General features: G+C 37.2%; 1 protein-coding gene across 6 annotated transcripts in view; it reads right to left on the bottom strand.

Annotated features, from left to right (window-relative positions):
- Positions 1-22,923, bottom strand: part of LOC127951048 (guanine nucleotide exchange factor VAV3) — a 72,638-nt gene that overhangs the window by 19,145 nt on the left and 30,570 nt on the right. For 3 of the 6 annotated variants that reach the window (XM_052548656.1, XM_052548659.1, XM_052548658.1), the window contains exons 15-25: positions 22,431-22,540; positions 20,434-20,535; positions 16,872-16,969; positions 14,817-14,839; positions 14,423-14,456; positions 10,165-10,295; positions 8,000-8,065; positions 7,508-7,542; positions 7,259-7,375; positions 802-889; positions 153-261 (exon numbers count right to left, since the gene is read on the bottom strand). In XM_052548656.1, coding sequence (XP_052404616.1) covers positions 153-261; positions 802-889; positions 7,259-7,375; positions 7,508-7,542; positions 8,000-8,065; positions 10,165-10,295; positions 14,423-14,456; positions 14,817-14,839; positions 16,872-16,969; positions 20,434-20,535; positions 22,431-22,540 — 913 coding nt within the window. Of the gene's footprint in view, positions 1-152; positions 262-801; positions 890-1,002; positions 1,389-3,188; positions 3,263-7,258; positions 7,376-7,507; positions 7,543-7,999; positions 8,066-10,164; positions 10,296-14,422; positions 14,457-14,816; positions 14,840-16,871; positions 16,970-20,433; positions 20,536-22,430; positions 22,541-22,923 lie in introns of those variants that run through there. The other 3 variants (XM_052548657.1, XM_052548661.1, XR_008152579.1) reach the window with 2 other exon arrangements.

Below are 22,923 nucleotides of genomic sequence, written 5' to 3'. Positions count from 1 at the left end.
ATTTGATTGGAATGCACTTCAAATCATCTCCATATGGGGTTTTAATAAAATTTGAAAGAAAAAAATCTGATTTTATGTGTTTTTATGCTGACAGTCTGAACTAATGTCATCATATAGTCATTGTGATTTTAAACAAGGTATACGATACTCACCAGCAGGTGCGAGTCCACTACCAAGCTCCTTATAGGGCACCCGCAGAGTAATGTCCAGAGTACGGAAACCCTCTTTCAAAGAGTGCTGTTTGTAATACTCAACCAGTTCCTGGACAGAAAATTTTTTTTTACTAAATGCTTAAAATGCAGGGATTCCCAAAATGTCTTGCCAGCTGAACCTCTGTGACCTAAATTATTTACTTTAAATACCCCTGTAATTATGGATGTGCACCATAGTAATACTATTCTTTGACACACCCTGGAGTACCATGATATATGAAATAATAATCATTCAGCACTATTGTGTACATTAAAGTTTTGTTTCCTTCTTACAGTACTTACTGTCAGCAGTCAGCACAGTGTACTTTATTAGGAAAACTTAAACCATGTAGAAGAAACATAAGTCTGCAGTAGTATTGATGACTCTGATGGATTAATAGTTGGACTCACATTATTAATTATGCTAATCTAATACAGAAATATGCAGATCAGCACATGTTCTTGATTTTTCGATAAAAAAAGCTCAGGTCTCTGCAGCACAGCTAGCAACACTAAATTATAGCACCCTACATATGTATTCATACGGTGATGATAAATAGAGCAAATGATGATGAAGACCATTGCTTCTGTGCAACTCAAACCCACTTACTAACACAGTCTTGAATGTCCTGCTTTCAGCAATGTAGAAGCACCCCTCCTTGGTGAGGATCTTAATGTGTTTTACATCATTGTTGTACCTGCAGGTGGCAGAGAATTACTGTAACTAGTGCATAAAAAAATTGTCAATATTTCCACTTCAACAATGTCAACTTTAATAGTTTACATGGACATCAGTAATATCATTATTTACCTTATTCTGAATAAGACAATATTCAGAAGTTGTGGCCTAGTGGTTAAGAGAGTTTGACTCCTAACCTTAGGGTTGTGGGTTCGAGTCTCGGGCCAGCAATACCATGATATTGGTGCCCTTGAGAAAGGCACTGAACCCCCAACTGCTCCCTGGGCGCCGCAGCATAAATGGCTGCCCACTGCTCCGGGTGTGTTTGTTCACTGCTGTGTGTGTGCACTTTGGATGGGTTAAATGCAGAGCACGAATTCTGAGTATGGGTCACTATACTTGGCTGTATGTCACAGTGACTCACTCATATTATGTTTAAGGTGTTTAGTTGTTGCTTTTAGAATATTCCTTTCATGGCACATGTCATTATGTCACCACGCAGTGCCATCCAACGTCCCCTTCAGAATTTAACGTATAAACATATAATTTATTTATAATTTGTACTTTACATGGACAACAATATTCAGATTTTAAGCATTAATTTATGGAGCCAGAAGAGTCTCAATAAAGATAAATGCACACACTACATTCACATATGCACACACAGGATTCATAGATGCACACACATGATTCATAAATACACACACAAGATGCACAAATGCGCACAAAATTCACAAATGCACACACAAAATTTAAAAAGCACAGAAGATTCACAAATGCATACAAAATTCAGAAATGCACACAAAAATCAGAAATACACACACAATTCAGAAATGCAGACAACATTTACAAATGCACTCAAGATTCACAAATGCACAGGACAAGATTCAGAAATGTATTTCTGATGCACACACACATATATCTTGATTCACAAACTGCTTGCGGTCTGTGAACTTCACTGCATTTGTGTGGGAATTTTGAGACTCCCCTGACTTGGCTCGCAAATGCTTTTTTTTAAACAGGGAATGATCAGCAACCAATCAGATATCTCCCTTCTTTTAGCCAATCACAAGAATGCACCCCATGTGGGGGGATTGTTTACTTATAAGCCAATCACATGAACGTGTTCACACAGCAATTGTATTAAATTGTATGAAAATACAGATGTTTAGATTACAATTCAGGTTTATTTTTTATTATTTTTTACTAAATATAAATTTAAAAATGTCTCAATACATATAGCCCAGTGACTGCAGAAAAAAAGTTAACCATGGATTCATAAATTTGCAATAGGCAATTGTTTCATTTTATTGAAATATTTTAATGAAAGTAAAAAAAAAAAATGTTTAAACCTTTTTGAATATTTAAATATATCTAAATATTATTTTGGATGCAATATAGAAGACACTTTAATTATAATATTCAGTCCCTACATGAAGAGAGAGTCAGTGGTCCGCTGCGAGAGGAAAGTGGCTCTCTGGCTGCGAAAATTGGGTCTCCGGCTGTCGTTCGCTTAGGAAGGTGAGTTGATCGCTGCGTGAGGAAAGTGAATCGTTCGCTCAACTTCGCTGCTTGAGGAAAGTGAATCGTTCGCTGAGAAAAGTGAGTCGCTCGCTGGGTGAGGAAAGTGAGTCGTTCGCTGCGTGACTCGTGAGGAAAGTGAGTCGTTCGCTGCGCAAAGTGGGTCGCTGGCTGCGCAAAGTGAGTCGCCGGCTGTGTGAGGTAAGTGAGTCGTTCGCTGAGGAAAGTGAGTCGTTCGCTGCGTGAGGAAAGTGAGTCGTTCGCTGATTGGCTTATAAGTAAACAATCCCCCACGTGGGGTGCATTCTTGTGATTGGCTAAAACAAGGGAGATATCTGATTGGTTGCAGATCATTCCCTGTTTAAAAAAAGGCATTTGTGTGTCGAGCCAAGTCAAGGGAGTCTCAAAATTCACACACAAATGTAGTGAAGTTCACAGACCGCAAGCAGTTTGTAAATCAAGATATATGTGTGTGTGCATCAGAAATACATTTCTGAATCTTGTCCTGTGCATTTGTGAATCTTGAGTGCATTTGTAAATGTTGTTGGCATTTCTAAATTGTGTGTGTATTTCTGAATTTTGTGTGCATTTCTGAATTTTGTATGCATTTGTGAATCTTCTGTGCTTTTTAAATTTTGTGTGTGCATTTGTGAATTTTGTGTGCATTTGTGTATCCTGTGTGTGTATTTATGAATTATGTGTGTGCATGTATGAATCCTATGTGTGCATATGTGACTGTAGTGTGTGCATTTATCTTTATTGAGACTCTTCTGGCTCCATATTAATTACATTATTACCTTCATGTAGCCACATTTTGCGACAGGATTCATGCACGGCAGTAGTCAATCGTTTGAAAGCAAACAAAACACATCTGTTTCAACATAAAGCATGACAAACAATTATATGGTTAGTTCACCCAATAATCTAAATTATGTCATTAATAACTCACCCTCATGTCGTTCCAATCCCGTGAGACCTCCGTTTATCTTCAGAACACACGGTAAGATATTTTAGATTTAGTCCGAGAGCTTTCTGTCCCTCCATTGAAGCTGTGTGTACGGTAGGGCTGCACGATGTGTTGTTTAAGCATCGATATCGCGATGTACAAATCCACGATAGTCACATCGCAGGATGTGCAATGTAGGCTGTCGTAGTTGATCCATATTCATTAACTGTATGGGCCAGAGAGGCACATTAGATGCGAGGCGCAAGCGTCTCAGCTGCGTGGCGTGTCCGTTTTTTATTCGGCTCCCATGTTAACAGGTTAGAGCTTGCAGACTGCCTGCGTGAGACGCGCGTCTCATGCGCGGCTCGAAAACGCGTGCATGCTAGAAATAGAACCGACGCCTATTTTTCACGCGACACGCAAGCGTGCTGGAAGTGTTTCCAGGCAAAATAGAATAGGAAAATATGTTTATATGTCATTTTGTACACAGATACATATTAATTCATGACACTTAGATGTTTGAAAGTCTATAGGTTGACATATATTCAGATATAAATGTAATTTAAAAAATAAATAAATTAATTATCATTTTCAAATATTGCACCTGTCACCGGCCTGAGAGAAAGAGCGCACGCGCGAGAGAGAGAGAGCAAGCCCCGGCCGCACGCTCAATGTCTTCAACAACATGAGCGCTGTCTTGCTCTTTCTCCCTTGCGCATATTAATCAATTGACACGATGGTGTCGATGTTTAAATCATTTAAAATGAGAATGTAAGTGTGCTCACCCCATTTTTGTTTGTAAGAAAAAATTTGATTTCATATCGCAATATATATCGCAGAAAAATAAAATATTGCAATGTAATGTCCATAGTGCAATGTCCATGTCCAGAAAGGTAAGAACAACATCAAAGTAGTCCATGTGACATCAGAGGGTCAGTTAGAATGTTTTGAAGCATCGAAAATACATTTTAGTCCAAAAATAGCAAAAACTACGACTTTATTCATCATTGTCTTCTCTTCCGTGTCTGTTGTGAGAGAGTTCAAAACAGCTGTTTGTGATATCCGGTTCGCGAACAAATCATTCGATGTTACCGGATCTTCTTGAACCAGTTCACCAAATCGAACTGAAACGTTTAAAACGGTTCGCGTCTCCATTAACTTTTTTAATGTGGTTAACACTCCCTCTGAGTTAAAACAAACCAATATCCCGGAGTAATTCATGTACTCAAACAGTACACTGACTGAACTGCTGTGAAGTGATAACTGAAGATGAACACCGAGCCGAGCCAGATAACGAACAATAGATTGACTTGTTTTCAAATCAAGCACCGGTTGCATCGGTTTTTGGATCACCAGTAGTTCTTTCGCACAGTTCGATTCAATAAACCGGTTGAATAAAATGGTTCTCCGGTTCTTTTGCGCTCGACCTAATGAATTAATTTGCTATGATTGTCCTTGATTCAAGCCTTCAGTTTACCTGGGCTCATAACATTAGCACAGAATCACAGTTCAGTCAGTGTACTGTTTGAGTACATGAATTACTCGGGGAAATTGGTTTGTTTTAACTCAGAGTGAGTTTCAGCCACATTAAAAAAGTTAACAGCTTAAGTAATTTGCGGATTAATGCTTATTGTAGACACAAACCATTTTAAACGATTCAGGTCGATTTGGTGAACTGGTTCAAGAAGATCCGGTTACATCTAATGATTCGTTCGCAAACCGGATATCACTTAAAGCTGCATTCTGTAACTTTTAACGCTCTAGCGGTTAATAAACAGAACTGCTTGCGTCGTGCAGAAGAACATCGTAGCCGGAGCTACTTCTCTCTGTTTATGTCTATGAAGAATCACAAAGGTACTGGGTTACTCCGCCGCGGTACCCCTGAAGCAATCTAAAATAGTCAGAATATAAACACTTATTATAGGTGTACCCTAGTGTTTCAGGACAGGCTAAAAACACAGTTTGGAAAATGGATTCATGGTGTATTTGCTTATATCTATTTTGCAAATTTTGAACAGAAAAAAGTTACGGCTGCAGCTCTGATTGGTTGTTTCTTACCGGGAGCGGAGTATTTCTGCAAATGGCAATAGGACCACTGGGAGGAGCCAGAGGAGCTTGATTTTTTTCATAGATTATCTGTCTCATATTCTACTGTCAGGACATAATGACAGGTTTAACAAATATGTAAAAAATACATTTTTACAAAAGTTACCTACTGCAGCTTTTAACTGTTGTGTTTTGAAATCTCACAACAGACCAGAAGAGAAGACAATGCTGAATAAAGTTGTAGTTTTTGCTATTTTTGGACCAAAATGTAATTTTTAATGCTTCAACAAATTCTAACTGACCCTCTGATGTCACATGGACTACTTTGATGATGGTTTTCTTACCTTTCTGGACATGGACAGTATACCGTACACACAGTTTCAATGGAGGGACTGAGAGCTCTCTGACTAAATCTAAAATATCTTAAACTGTGTTCCGAAGATAAACGGAGGTTTTACAGGTTTGGAACGACATATATTATGTTACATATTAATGACATAATTTTGATTATTGGGTGAACTAACCCTTTAAATGCACTCAAAGCTTTCAGTAAATAAAAAATGAAACTATATATGGCATAATAACAAAGATGAACTATATATTTATACGTGAAATTCTGGAGGGGACGTCAGATGGCATCGCATGGTGACATAATGACGTGTGCAATTAATCAATCTACTGTATGTACCATAACATGCAAAACGGGAACATGAAAGGAGTATTCTAAAAGCAAATCATATAATCTTAATCATAATGTTGTCTTATTCAGGATAAGGTAAATAATTGTGACCCTGGAAGACAAAACCAGTCTTAAGTTGCTGTGGTATATTTTTAGCAATAGCCAAAAAAAAAAAAAACATTGTATGGGTCAAAATTATCAATTTTCTTTTATGTCAAAAATCAATTAGGATATTAAGTAAATATCATGTTCCATGAAGATATTTTGGAAATATTTTGAAAATTAGTAATATTCATTGCTAAGGACTTCTTAGCTAAGTGATTTTCTCAATTATTTATTTATTTATTTATTTTTTGCACCCTCAGATTCCAGATATTCAAATAGCTGTATCTCGGCCAAATGTTCCAGATGATGTAAAAATCTCGAGAGATTGACCCTTTATGACTATAGTTTTGTGGTCAAACAATTAGATTATGGTGTCCATGTAAACTTAGTCAATCATTTCCATCTTCAACAAAGCAGTTTTAATAAATACATTTATTTATGGAGCACATTAAAGTGCACATTAAATTGCATACTAAATGGGCAATTAAAACCATTTCAAGATCCTAAAATGAGCAATAAGTGAGCGTTAAACGGACAAGTAAATAAAAAAATGAAGTGAATGAATTTCCAACTATTCCTATAAATACTTAATCTAATGATGTCATGAGAATGAGCAGATCTAATGTTCAGTCGTAGGTTTTTCCATAACCTTTAACCAAAATCCACAATCCCCTTTAAACTTTAAGTGTGAGCTTGTTGTGGAGAGTTAACTATAGCCTAAGGATGTGAAATAGTTCTGTTGGTCCCTGACCGCAGGTCAACACATTCAGATGGTAAAATATTTTGATAAAGACCTTGTGATTGGTTTAAGCATGAGACACGCAACTATTTAATGTTCTGAGGTAATAAAGCCCACAGTGAGTATGTGCGTGATCACTCACTGACCAAATATATGCTACACATTAGTGGCTGTATGCAAATCCTATGATGCATAATGCATTGGGCTGCAGGGCGGGAAATGCATAAAGAAATCTAAGCTTTGCATGCAAAAAGAATTTGTGGAAGGACCTCACAACAATCTGTCATGCCAATTTTATGCGCAATAAAAACACGCTGGCTCAAATATGAAGTGGAATAATATCTACACGTACTTGATGCTGATAGCATACTCTCTGCTCTCCCGGCTCCTGTTCCGCACCAGGAAGGTGCTGTTCTCTCTCTCCATGAGCTCAGACTCTGCGTGGTGCCTCTCCATGGGCCCGGCGAACCTGATCATGCAAGCCAACATGCACGTGGTTAAAACCAAAACTTCATCACCCAGCATATGCAGTCATGCAGGTTATTTTGTTTCATGTGGACATTGGAATAAATGTTATTAAACATTTACTGTTGAGACATACCAGGGTTGAGCTGAATAGTCGACTGACCTCGGTACCTGAGGATGAGAAACATTATAATCACTGTCATAATTATATACACTACAAGTTATACCCATTTTAGTTTTTCATTATATATACAAATTTTCAACATTAATAATACAAACCATTATAAAAAAGTAATAATTTCTGAAGAACCATATGTCACTATGGACTGGAATAATAGGTGCTGAAAATTCAGCTTTGCCAACAAAGGAATATTTTACATTGTTAAAATATGTTCAAATAGAAACCGTTATTTTCAATTATACTAATACTTATTAAAAAAAATAAAAACGTTTTACTGTATTTTTGAACCAATAAATGCAGCCTTGGTGAGCATAAGAGACTTCTTTCAAACACATTTAATAATCATAATTATTCAAAACTTTTGGCCGCTGATGTACTGAACATAGTTCACACAAACAGAAATAAACAGCATTAAAATGATTATGCAAGTCATACAAATATACATACACATGGGCAGGGTTTGACTGCATCACTTGGAAAGAAGCCGGTCTCTTGCGTTGTCAGGATTTTGCCCTGCCAAGACGTGTGGTTGTTAATTGCATTATATTTGCCTTGCGGTGATGCTCCCCCTCCCCTTTGCTTTAATAAATCTAAGACAATTAGCTCACAACAAGCAGTGAATCTCATTTAGAGCCACAGTTAATTACTGTTCAGCCCCTACCCACGGTTAAACTCCGTTACGCATCAGAATGAAAGCATCAACTAATGCTGAATAATCATACAGCTTCCACAGCAGAACCTTGTGAATTACTACATTCGCCGATAAGCCATTGTTTGATATTGCTGCTATAAGTTTATTTGGATTTATGAATTACATTAGACCTCGTGCAATAGATTGTATTGAGCAATCGCAGGCCCAATGCCAGTTTTAAAATAGTCTCATTTCTTGCATGGCTTCAGCCACAATTATCTGTATATTTTTGGATAAAAACTGACAATTCCCCCCGACTCGGTACGAAACAACAGCTGGGAGGTTATAATGTGCTGTGAATGCGGTGGAACCAGATGCCAAAATTTTGCAGCCTATGATTGATTGTGAGTTTGGCTGAAGGTTTGACTGAGGGTGTAATGAGCCTCTTCTCAAACAGCTATACTGCTAAATATATATTTTTCTCTCCTGTCCCCCTTTAAAATCATCTTTAACAAGTATAAAATGAATTTCAGAAAAATGCACCTCTACCCCAAATTAGATTGGAGCCCCAAACTGGAACTCTATTCATGATTTATTTGGTTTAATAATGTTTCGCCGTAGCTTTTGAAAGCCCTTTATATTTGTTACGCCACAGATAAGCGTATGATAAAGATTAAACTTATTACCCTATTAGAGTAAACAGTTGGCAGCCTAAAGGATCAAATTAAATTACAGTGATCGATTGCACTGCTCTGGCAATGGGACAGAGATAATTGTCTTCCAGTAACATGGGAGATGGATGCTTAGTGCGCTGTAATTCCATTCTTTGGTGTCATGGGATCCTGAAGATTTAGTAGCCTTATTAAGAGTTAAGTGTCGTTTCACACAAGATAAAATAAACCAGTGATGTGCATTATCATTCAACAGCAGCGCTTCTCGCTCCCCTCTTTGACCTGCCTGGTGCACGGAGAACCACTGCTGACACGCATGTCTAGCCGCTGCCTGTTTCAGTCTGTTGGCTCTGTGAATCTCTTGGCATCCATTTTTGAGCTGTAGGGTTTTTTTCTGCTTCGGTGTGTGCAATCAGGCAGAAATGGCCCAGCATAAAGCATGGGAAATCTCGCTAAGTGTCTATTCCCTGCCGAGCTGTTCGAGACACGTCGGCCAGATTGGAGCAACACCAGGAGGAAGATGAGGTTTTAGTGCCACCATAAACCATACAGAAAAAGAACCACAGCAGCCTGGCACGAGCCAGAAATAAATAACACAGGAACAGTCTGTGACAATAAGCTAGAGACAAAACAGCAATGCCGAAACATGCCTGAACAAAGACTCTGAACTCATTCTGTAAAGACTCTGTAGTTACTACATCTGATGGCTCTTTTAGGTATCAGTTCATATTAAAAAGCAATGTGAAAAAAATTCACGTTTTCAGATATTATTTATAGTATACATTTTCGTATATTGTACTAAAGTACTAAATACAGATGTGTTTGTATTTACAGTAGCAAATCAGCAAAAAAATGGAAATGTAATCAATACATTACAAGACATTACAAGATATTTCCTACTGACACAATACAGCAAAATATAGAAATAACTACTGTAACTTAGAAAACCATTTTTTAGCTGGAGAAAAATCTGATGTTCTATTAACTTTGGCCACCACTGCATATTTTTTTATCAATTTAATGAATCCTTGCAGAATAACTGTATTCATTTTCAAAATAAAAATATAAAAATTTAATTTAATTAAATCAAAATTCATAATTAACCGTAAATGGGTCGAAAGTCCATTGGCTATGGAAATACTGGCTACTGCATTTATCATTTGGTTGAAATGTCATAAGACATATTTGTAGAAAAGGTTATATGTGCCCTGTTTGCTTTGATATATGTTGTGATCAAGCTTCAGGGTCCCGTGACACCACAGAACACAATTCTACTATTTGGTTTTTAAATACTCAATACTTTATCTGACCTCCCACCAGGAGCTGTGAGGATCGGCACAGATGACCTCTATGACATCACCAATCTGAGCATTCAGCGGTGGTCCACCCGGAGGACTGGGAACCCCAAAATAGTCTCTGATTACCATCATTTTTGGCAAACCTGTAGAAATAAAATGTGACATAAAAGCAATATTGGCACTGTTCCTAAAACATCTTCCTGGTCTTATTTTGCATGTTGCATTTGTGTACATAATTCCAAAAAACAAACAAAAAAAGATTTTTCTTAAAATTTTAGCTGACATCACCAACCCTCTCATTTCTCAAACAATTGACTTCATTTTTGGTCCTTAAAAGCCAATTTTCAGTCTTCAATCTTCACAGCAAATAATAAACAATGGAAACAATCAAGTCCAACTCATTGTCTAATTGAATTCATCAGATTACAAGTGTCAAATGGCTTAAGAACAAGTTTACATTGAATACAGTACAATAAAAAAAACTATGTAAAAGTTTACAGGTGATGTGTCTTATGAAGCTGATAGAACGGAGAGCAATTACCGGGTAGGCAAAATAAAGTACAAAATATATATATATATATATATATATATATATATATATATATATATATATATATATATATATATATAAAGCCAGAAAGCTTAAGCTTATGATACATCAGTTTATAAAATGAACTACACAACTGTTGTTTTTGCTCCACACCAACATTGAGCTGGAGCTCAGTGGGTGGCCCTTCCAACCCAAAATGAATGTCCACTTTTCTCTTTCACAAAGGACAAATAAAGTGACACACAGCAGCAATTGTTGTTTCCGCAACCCCATCTACTAAATCAGAGGCAGTGACACTAACCAATGACCGAGAAGGAGATCATCTGAGGCTGTTTCTTACTCTAGAGCCTCGGTGTATGGCAGTTAATAAGGCTGGGGAACAACATAAACTTCCCCTGAAGCCTCTGGACTGAGGCTGGGGGTTTCTCCTAGCATTAAACAGCTCCTTAGTATCCAGTCTATAAACTTGCTGTTTTTAATACTGCCAGGTGCTTGGGTCTTAAAGTAGACAGTAAAAACTGTTGTTTTACATGTATTGGAGAAGTTTATGGAGATCTGTTCCTGTAGACTAAACTGCATCCTCTGTTACTAAACTAAGCTCCTTGCCTTTGTTTTAATAAACTGTACAGTATAAAAGCTAAATACTATGTGATCATTAAGCCTTTTTGACATAATTATTATAGTTAATTTAAATATTACAGTTACAGTGAATTTTACAACCAGGAATTGGTTTTGTGACAGTCAAGGCATGTGGTAGTGACATATATTTTAGTGGCAAATGTATGCATGTATGTGTATATATGTGTAGCCGAAGTCTCTTATGCTTTCCAAGGCTGCATTTATTTGAAACAGTAAAAACTGCAATATTGTACATTATTATTAGAATTTAAAATGATAATTTTATATTTAAGCTAGGCTATATGAGGTCTTCTGAATCGTGAGCAATAATATGGTACAGCACCGAGGAGGAATTTTCCTGCCACTACAGACCACTCAATTGACTCAGCAGCCCTTGCCTTCAGCTAACTTAAAGAATCACACATATTTGACATCTTAGGTGTTTTATGTGGTGTTCACCAGGAGTGTCAAATTTGTGACAAAATTTTTAAATCATAACATGCAATTACAGTTTTCTCAAAGCAGATCTATGGAAGAGAAAAGTGTTCCAGATAGTAATCCTGAAACCACCTATCCACAAGAGGAAACTGAGGATGATATTGAAGAGGAAGAAGAGTTGTGTTTTTTAGATAACTTATAACTTGACTTCCTCAGTTTATCAACTACCTGAATCAAGGAAATGTTTAACCTGCTGAAACTGTTGTGAAGATTAGACATCCGGAAGAAAGAATACATTAACAAATCAGACTTTCTCAATACAAGCACTTAATCCACTGCAGTTACTGAGAAGTACAACGAATGGTCCAATTAACACAGCCAAATGTGCCAGAGCTGGGTTTTTCTTTTTTTTTTTTTTTAAACACTACTGTACAGTGAACTGTGTAAGTAATGAAGATAATAAAATTACTTCAACTCTGAGCTTCTATCACTTCAGTTGTCAGCACACTCCACACAAGCTTATTTAAAACTATCACACTGGTCAAAACTCTCTGTTAAATCAGAAATTTATCATTCAAATTATACAGTAATAAAATAAGCGAGGTAATTTTGTTCAGTATCTATAATATATTGTTTTGACCACTTCTACTTCCCGTCAACATAAAGACACCCCTGCCAATCTCAACGGCATGTGAAAGTCTCTTCAGCACTCAGGATTGTTTTTAGTCCCAGAAGAGCAAAACCAAACAGCAGCAATTTTGAAAATCAGCACTTGTTTAAGCTGAGCACGAAGTTTCACCATTCTGAAAATAAAATGATGTGGTAGTGTTTTTGGAGGAAAATGAGACACTCTCCTGACTGTTTACAAGTAATTCTTCTGAGAATGACCGAACGCATAACAAGGTCGCTACACTGTTGCCATCTAACTATACTTTCAAACTACTTTAATCGTTTTCTTACCAGAAACGTGATATTTTTCGAGCTGATTGCTCATTTTGGTTTTGGTTGTACATATGATCGTGACATGGTTCTGAGAATCATTATGGCTGGTGATAAACAGAATATCCCGTAATGCAATTCAATAGAATTTTTTTTTTTTTTTCGGATTATAAGTCGCACCTAAGTATAAGTCGCATCAGTCCAAAAACACATCATGAAGAGTAAAAAAAACATATACAAGTCGCACTGGACTGTAAATCGCATTTATTTAGAACCAAGAACCAAGAGAAAACATTACCGTCTACAGCCGCGAGAGGGAGCTCTATGTTTTCAGTGTAGACTACAGGAGCAGTGAGCAGCATAGAGTGCCCTCTCATGGTTGTAGACGGTAATGTTTTCTCTTGGTTCATTACTCTTGGTTCGCAGGAAAAATCGCTTTTATGAATGCTGTCATCGGACCCTGGTGCGCACTGGGCTACTGAACCCGAGACTACCTGGAGAAGGTGGTCTGAGTTCGGTTGCTCCCGAGTTCGCGTGAATGTGCAAGCAACACGGACTTGGGTGCGCACTTGTCCAGGAAGTAAAGTATCCCACGCATGCGTAACACTGTCGATATCATTGTTCCCTCAACACACAAAAGAACATAGGTTGATTCCACACACTCCTAAAAGTCAAAATTAAATTTATTAAAATTAAATAATTAAAATAAATTATGCTGTGCATAATAGCACCAAAATAAAAATAAAATACAACTATGCTCATTCGCGTTGTGTTCTCCATGCATTTTCCGTCTGCGTTTGAGATGATGTAAGGTGACTGCAAACGCACGTGGGTTCGATACAACTATTGAGTGTGAAAGCAGACCAACGCTGCGGGTGGCGCCGGAAACAGTCGCGCTCGGGCTCGGACCGCAGCAAACGGGCCCAGTGTAAAAGCCCTCTTATAGTCCGGAAAATACGGTAAATAATTTCAACAAAATAATTTCAACATATTGGTTGTATGTTGATTTCATAGCTCACACAAAACAATGACAATTTATTTTAATTAAATTGCATTTTAAAATTGGTTATCACTCGTATTGGACTGAAAACAATTTGTTATAAAAAAATGATTTAAACAGGTGCAGAAAGGAGCTGTGGTACACTGCCAATAGTGTGTATTGGCAAACAATCAATCATTGGGCTTTTTTTTTCCAACACTATACTTTACAGTTTAGATGAATGCACTTTCTTTTAAGTTTCTTGCCATTTTTATAACTATTTAGCCTTTGCTTGTTTCTTTTAAACAGTCCTGCGGTGTGACAAATGAATTTGAAAAAAGTACAAATGATGAATTAATATGAGATCATAAAAGCGAGTGCATCATAATTGCTGTTTATAGTTTCGGATGGAGTGAGTTACACACTCTACAAACATTCCCAGAAGTATTTCAACTATCCAAGTATTACTGCATGATAATGGAGATAACCATCATCCTCATCATCATTCTGATGATACACAGTGTATTGGCAAGGCCACATGGATCTGAATTCAAAGTATTACTCACTGAGCTCCCAGCAATTAGCACCTGATTTAACCTCCTCATATGAACAACAATAAGGCTGATGATGTGGAACAAAAGACTGTGTGTATCACATTAAACAAATAATACATAAGAGAGTCTTAGACCAGTCTTGACAACATCACAGTCTATATACAGGAGCATGCTGGAGAAAAAGACACTTGCCTTGGTCTTCTTGTTTCCTAGGTGTTGTCTTTCTCTGTGAAATAAGAGAAGGGAGAGAATATCATTAACAGATTCCCTGCAATATGAACACACACTGCTTTAGTTTTCTGCTTTTTGCAACACTGGTAAAAATATTGTCAAGGTAAATTTACACACTAGCACAAAGAAACAATCTAACATCGATTCTGTTTAAGCCTGCATTCTGTCAGTAGAATGATCATACATTTAAATGAAAATAAAACATACTTCAGGCAGCATTATACAATCATTTTCCTCTTTCTTCCAAATATCCATAAAGGATGATCATTTTATATTGCAGTCTGGAAATACCATCTTTGAAGTGTATTATATGGACAAACTATTTAGATTTAGATGAATTTGTCTGTGGTTTCACCTGTGGTTTTTGAACAGCAGCACCTGAAAACATGATGAAAGAGGAAAAGAAAAATTGTAAAGGATCAAAAAGGCTGTACAAGCTCAAATTACAAATCAGTGGCTAAAGTTTAAACAAATCTAGATCTAAAGTTTAGACTATTAATGACCTCTTCAGCAAGTAAATATAGTAGAATTATTTGCTTTATATCTAGAGAGCCATACTACGGAGACATTCACACTGATTTGTGTGTGTTGGGTGCAACAGGGCTAAAGGCACACCTTTAGAAAAAAATGTATATTCACTGTGCCTAAATTGTATAAATGCTGAAAATATATATGTTTGTATTGAACATTAATGGAGCAACAGATTTTGTCAAAATAAACAATTCAAGTTGTTCATGAATGTACCCGCACACGGGGCAAAAGGCACAGTATCGATACAAATACCTCAGCTAAAATAATATTTTTATTTGTTTGTTTGTTTGTTTGTTTTTTAAATAATGTCTAAGTTAATACTTGTTAAAAAAAATCACTTTAGCAAGCTTTGTACTATTTTCTGCTTATTTTGAAAAATAGCTAAAATAATAAATTTTTGTTCAATAAATACACTGAAATATGTTAATAGAAAAAAATATATATTTTAAAATACAGAAACAAAATCATTTTAATAAGTAAAGATCCCATAATATATATTTACAATAGTAACAACAAATTATATTTTATCATATGATATGATTAAAGGGTTAGTTCACCCCAAAATTATTCATACGAATTCTTTCATACGAATTCAGTCGGAGTTATATTAAAATTGTCTTTGATCTTTAAAGCTGTTTAATGCCACTCAGCGGGTGTTGCAGTCCTTCTGTAGCAGATCGATGCATTTTTGTAAGAAAAATATCCATATTCAAAACGTTGTAATCACTTTAATGTAGCTTGCAATAATCACTTCGATGTAGATTTCTTTGATCCTGTTAATGAGACTTAACTCACTGGCGCATGCACAATTTTGACCTCATACGTCATTCGCCCAGAGCTGCTTCCACGTTTGTGCAAGCATTGATTCGCTACAGGAGGCCTTTGTTCACCCCCCGGAGCTGTGTGAGACACTTCTTTTATGGATGGAAACTTTTAATTTAACTTCTTTTGGACTGATGCATGCAACACCCACTGAGTGGCATTAAACAGCTTGAAAGATAAAATACAATTTTTAATATAACTCTGACTGGATTCATCTAAAAGTAATATTTTTGGGTGAACCAACCCTTTAATATCATGTTTTTTTTTTTATATATATATTATGGTTTCATTCTAAATATGGTAATTATCTCTAATATGGACACCCAACATAATATATGATATCTACCATCTGAATCGAACCATATCATATCAACAAATGAAAAAGTCAGCTATCTTATAATTATCATGTTAATTACTTTGCCTTTAGCCCCAACCCCAAATACCTTACTTTTACATATTCTTTCGTTTTTTATCTTAAGCAAAACTGAAAATTGTTAAGAAGACATTTAGCGATTCTAATATGCTACTTAAACCTACAACATGTTAAAAACATTAAATATTAGATAAAGTAAGCACAAAATAAAGTTTGCAGTGTTGTGCACCATCGCGTCAAGGATCAGACAAATATGCAAGTTCATCTTGTAAATCTGATGTTTTCGAAAATGCTACATTACTTTTTGTGCCATCTAGTGGTTTAGATGAAAATAATATCAAAGGCACCTTTTACTCCAGGTCACCTTTAGCCCCATTGTACCCTACATATATATATATATATATATATATATATATATATATATATATATATATATATATATATATATATATATATATAGCTTTTATTCATATAGGTAAGGTATATTCAAGCTCTGTTACCTTCAAACTGTGGTATGACAGTTACATTACAACACTCACTGAAATATTTATGGTATGTCTCAAAACTCATGAATCTCTGACATGAAAGAGAATCTGAAATTATCTGGGTATAAATTCCAGGAATACATATAAATCATTGAGCAATGAAATGCCAACTTGGTTAATGCAGAGGCTCTTTACTGACCATTACCTGCCCTTCCACAGGCTCCTAGTTTTCCAAGACAACCCTTATGAGCCCCGTTTCCGCATTTAGGACAAAGGTAGCCTTGATTAAAAATTCCCCTGAAGAGCAGAAGGACCATGGGGTCAGCGCTGGCTTCATTCAGTTATATAAAGCATAAATATAACATAAATGGCTATTACAGACCTTGTGAAATACAAAGTTTTCTGGCTTTCAGTTTATGTAATTTAGCTTAAAAGGCATAGTTCACACAAAAATGACAATTCAGACATCTTTACAGGTTACTCATCATCATGTTTTTCCAACTTCATAAAACTTTTGTTAAACTTTCGAAACAAAAAACCAATAAAACCTAGAAGATTTCCCCGCCCCCCTCCATGGAAAGTTAATGTCAACAAAATGAGTAATGACTCACATTTAACCCAAGTCTTCTGAAAAGACATGACCACACTGTATGATGAACAGATTGAATTAAGGATTTTATTAACATATAAACACTGATCAATGCACATACATGGAGTTTTAAGGGTGGATGATAATGGTAGACACCATTAACTGGTAGAAATTTTAAACTATCGTCTCTATTGCAGTTACACGCTTACATGACGTTGCTGTGCTATGTGGTCACAAAAACATTTGCATGTGATTTTAAAGCATTGCGGTTTAAAAACAACTGAGAACAAATCAGAGAGGCATGCATGCACGTTAATACAGTTCTCATTAAGCGTGGGGGAGTTGAACATTATTAACTGCTTTATAGGCCAAGAACTGTTTAATACACACGCTTATATGTGTCAAAATAACCGTCCTTACAAGTATCCTTGTAAACACAGTAATTTATGTCTTAAGTGGAAGCAAAGAGATGAAAAAGAAAACGTGTAACAGTAGGCTATATTAAATCCGGGCAGCTCTAAAAGTGACAGCAAAGTCACTTTTGTAACTTTAATAATAAGAAATATATTTAATTTGCACAATGAAGAATACGCACTGTTTTTGTACATTTGATTACTTTAATTAAACAATGTATGTAGCCAGGGTCATTGCTAGTTGAGTGAAAAGTGGTGGCGATAATTCAGCACCCGCATGATGTGTTCTGTGCGCATCTCACAGCACGTGAACACCAAATTGAGTTTTGCCTCTTCTTGCTCTTGAACCAATAAATACATACAAAATTATGTTGGCATACCCGTCTTGGCGAGTATCCTCGAAAAACAGTCAGTTATGTCTCAAGTCAACGTAAACAGGTGAGTAAGAAATCAGATGTGTATCATAATATTTGATATATTGTCTCTTACAGTGACCATGCCTAATTTACTAGCTGCAGTCAAAAAAGAATGACTTTATTCAAAAATTCCTTTGTCAAAGGTCCCCACAGAAGAGCGCACGCAGCACAGTGATATGGAGTGACACAGAGGAGACCGTTGACAGAGGAATTATTGAATAAAGTCATTATTTTTGTTTTCTTTGCTTACAAAAAGTGTGCCAATCGCTTCATATAACCCAGATTGCACGTCTGATGGCACATGGATTATTCTGATGCCATCTTTTCATACCTTTTATGGTCCTTGACACTGTTATTTACTTGGCAGTCTATGGGACAGTCTCAAGCCTCCAGGTTTTCATCCAAAATATCTTAAATTGTGTTCCTAAGATGAACTGAGCTTTAACGAGTTTGGAATGACATGGGGGTAAGTGATTAATGACAACCTTTTTAAGTTTGGGTTGGAGTAACCCTAAAAAGTTTTAAGCCATGTATTACAATGAATTAGGCTACTAGTACAACTACTATTACTATTATATCTTGTACCCTGCAATAAACATTTACTCAAACTTTTTTATGAGATGAAGGGAAAAAATTGGCCAAACATATTGCCAAATGATGCCAAAAATCAGCATCATATATTATCTGCCCTGAGTTTCTAAATATTGGCATCGACCAGAGAAATACCCATTTTGGTCGACCTCTATTGCTGACACTTAAAATACTTGTTTTGCCACTTTTGCACTTGTTATTAATGTATATTGAATGCAAAAAAAATTTTCACAAATTTGTGTTGATTTGTTATGCATGTTTATTAAAAACATGTTTTGGTTGCAATTGGTTAATAACCAATTGTTACGGACCTTTGACACTGATGACAATTCAGATTTGGACCTTTGAATGTAGACTTTGAGAACCCCTGCTTTAGAGGGTCACCTATGAGCACACCGCTCCCTCCTGAACATCAGAATTTTCCCCTTCAACCTCCCTAGAGCTCTGTGAGACAGCAATATCAGCTTGTTAGGCCCTTTTCTGCCTCCCTGACAGGCTGCTCCAGTGGTTGAGCTTGTAGTGCTCCCCTCACACTAGAGAGTTATCTATGAGTACACTGTTTCCAAATCAAGCATCTGTGTCCCCCCTCATTCTGAGAGTTGGGTGCTTAACCCCTTTAATGTATGGGTATAATTCTATTGAGCCTATCCAGTGATTACTATGGTTTAGTTGGTGATACTCCCCTCAATTGGAGGGTATATCCATGAGCTCACCATTTCCAGTCCACATGCGCTCTGAGTACGCAGGCGTTCCACTGCACTAAGTAACTTCTACCTTAAGCATGTCACAGTCATTGTTAGGCCTTGGTAACCCCTTGGCAACAGTGATTCTAAAATCCAAGTTAAGTGCACACGCTGAGCTTCTGTGCACTTTCTAAAATCCACATTGTTGCAAGTGTGCACGCCAAGCATCTTGTGCACTTTCTAAAATTGTTTATGGTAAGGGTTACGTGCTACCAGCTTTGAACACTTTTTCTGAGTTGGCTAAGGCCCCGGCTCTCAGCTTGGGATCCACTCTACTGATGTATCCTTGGTGATACCTTTCTTAAGCAGGGCGTTTGCGACCAAGGATCTTTTGTGTCAGTTCCTTTGAGCAAGCTCTTGAGAGAGCTGGTGGTAACCCCTGGGTGACAGGCCAGGATCTAGTTATATCGTCCCTAGACGCTTGGCCATATCCCTTAAAATTAATCTCTTTGTTTCCGATACCAAGTCTTCGAGCTCTGCCCTAGGTTCAGGCTTCCTCAAGCCCAGCCCTTAACAGGTAAGTTCTTTGGGTACACAGCTCAGGCCTTTGGCCAAAGGAGATTGTGTCATTGACAGCCGTCAATGCGTCATAGAGGCTAATCCCAAAACCTTGGTAGAGTTGGTACTTATTGCTTGTCTTGGTTTTTGGCATGCACGCTCCTCAGCATGGCAGCAGGGGTATACCATTCCCCATAGCGACCACTAGAGGATGCAGTTCGATGTTCCCTCAGAAGGGAACGTCTCAAGTTACATATGTAACCCTGGTTTCCTTAGTAGGGAACGAGACACTGTGTCCTCTAGCATCACAGAATAGCAACATAGAGTAGAATATTCCAAAAGCTGTCGTTTTGGCAGATCGCCTTCAATATAAGCTGTTTTTAGACTAAAAACAAAGTTTTGAGTTCTAAAACTTGTATGTTGTTTTTATATTGTAAAATTACTTCTGATCTGTCAAAAGATCAAGGGAATTTTAACTTATTTCAGCACACAAAATGCAAAGTCAGCTCACCTGAGAAGCATATGACAAGAGCTGCAGCTGGTGGCCCTCTCGAAAGTGTGCATCCTGAAGTTGTGAGAGTTAAATGTGGCATTCTCAGGTCGAATATTAGATCTGAAATGGAAAATCAGAAATACAGTAAAGCAATGGTGCAAACTTGGCTGATTGGAAAAATAAGCATGAGACAAACTGCTTGTTTAAGAAGACAGAGTGAACGGGGGCCAAGCACTGGTAAATGTTGTGGCCCACGAAGCCAGACCCAGACCTGGGCATGAATCAGAGCAGTGGGGAAGCTCTTTTCCCGAACGACTCTAAGATTGATTCTTGCATCAAGAGAGCTGTGTGCATGCGGCAGATGTAATTTGTTGTTTGAAAGCACCCTTCAGATCATCACGCAGTCAACCACATGCATACGTGCATGTACAGGGACACATTTTTAAAGGCTGACATATATATCAAGCGAGAGAGGAGACCTCATTACAGACTCTCGGCACAAGGGATGGCATATCCTCTTTAACCTACACAATTTCTAAATCAGAACTGTTTTTAGTTTTCCTCTCCGTCTCTCTTTTCATTTCTTCCACATTAAATACATTGTGCTATCAAATCTCAACATCTCAGGCACAGGATGTCACAATGTACTAGAACAAAGTAAGATGCTTGACATCAAATGATGAAGATGCTTGACATCAAAATGCCTTGAATGCCTTATTGAAAGTAAGATCCTCTTTCTTAACTTAAAAAAGTAGATTCATATTGTCATGTGCACTACTCTGAAATTGCATTGACCAAAGTTCCAGGGAGCATTTGAATGCAGTGTGACAGGTCACCTCAGATTCATTTCATTTAAAATGTATATTTTTGTCATTTACTCACCCTCATAAAAGTGGTCCATTATGACATATTGTAAACCAGAACAGATCAGAATACATGTGGGGAAATTTAGCATTACATAACTTGCTCAGCAGAGTTCAATAAAGTACCCCTTGCATTTAGATCCTGCTTTCCTGGGATTCTGAGTTTGTCAAACGTCACAGAACAGTACCAAATGTACAGCACTGAATTTAAAATGTACACATTTATACCTTCTGTGTTTTTTTAAAGGGGGGGTGAAATGCTATTTCATGCATACTGAGTTTTTTACACTGTTAAAGAGTTGGATTCCCATGCTAAACATGGACAAAGTTTCAAAAATTAAGTTGTACGTTTGAAGGAGTATTTCTGTTCCAAAAATACTCCTTCCGGTTTGTCACAAGTTTCAGAAAGTTTTTTTCGAGTATGGCTCTGTGTGACGTTAGATGGAGCGGAATTTCCTTATATGGGTCCTGAGGGCACGTTTGCCGGAAGAGCGCGGGCTCCCGTGTAGCAGAGCAGAGCGAGAGCGTCGCGAAATGTCACAAAAGGAGTGTGTTTTTGGTTGCCAGGGCAAGACAACCCTGCACAGATTACCAAAGAAAAAACAGCATTAAGGGACCAGTGGATGGAGTTTATTTTTACAGAGCATCAACGGAGTTGTGCAAGTGTTTGTGTTTGTTCCCTGCATTTCTAAAATGCTTGTTTTACAAACATGGCCAAGTTTGACGACGGATTTGCGTATCGTTTATTTCTTAAGGATGACGCAATCCCAACGAAAAAGGGTCACGATCGTGTGTTGGAACCACAGGCGGTGAGTAAAACTGCTTAAAATATCTCTGCCTCCTTGTTAGTGCGTCCGCCTCCCATCGGAGACCCGGGTTCGAGCCCCGCTCGGAGCGAGTCCTTGCTGCTGCTGCTCTCGTTCAGTTTCAGCCTTCACAGCTGTCACAGCTTCCAAACACTGTCAACGCAACTGGCGCTCGTGATTCTTTTTATTTATAATAAAACTAAATACTTTTTGGAGTTATGAAGGATGCAGTACTACTCTATAGGTACTCATGATTAACAGGATATTGAGTGAAAACGAGCATTTCACCCCCTTTAAACAAAAAAAGTTCAGGTTTGGGAATTGTGATTTGGGGTTTGAAACTCACATGGCCATCTCAAACTGGTCCAGCCATTTCTTCTTCAGCTCTTTTGTCTTGAACAGGAACTCAAACCCATTCTGCCCCTGTTGGTGAGTGAGGTGGAACCCATGGCACCACTGCCAGAGGACAAGACAAATAGAAAAATAGCTGCTTCAAAATAAAAATGTGACTTACATGTAAAGATCTATTTTTTCAATATGGATATACCTCAAAAAAAAATAAAAAAATAAAAATAAATAAATAAATAAATAAATAAATATATATATATATATATATATATATATATATATATATTATAAAAAAATAATAATAACAACATGCATTTGCTGTATTAGAATATTAAGGGGTTATGGAGTTTGGTTAAAGTTGTGATGGGTGATGGCAGTGAGGGTGGGTGGGTGAGGGAAAATGGGGCTCATTTTATTTTACACAGCAATAGACAGCCAGAGGCAACCTTGGGGGAGTGGACACATTCATCACAAACTAGTGTGTGTGTGTG

This window comes from Carassius gibelio, chromosome B2 (genome assembly GCF_023724105.1).
Source record: "Carassius gibelio isolate Cgi1373 ecotype wild population from Czech Republic chromosome B2, carGib1.2-hapl.c, whole genome shotgun sequence".
NCBI classification, from domain to species: domain Eukaryota; kingdom Metazoa; phylum Chordata; class Actinopteri; order Cypriniformes; family Cyprinidae; genus Carassius; species Carassius gibelio.
The sequence above is the reverse complement of the archived record's forward strand: the minus strand, read 5'-3'. Positions and strand labels throughout refer to the sequence as shown.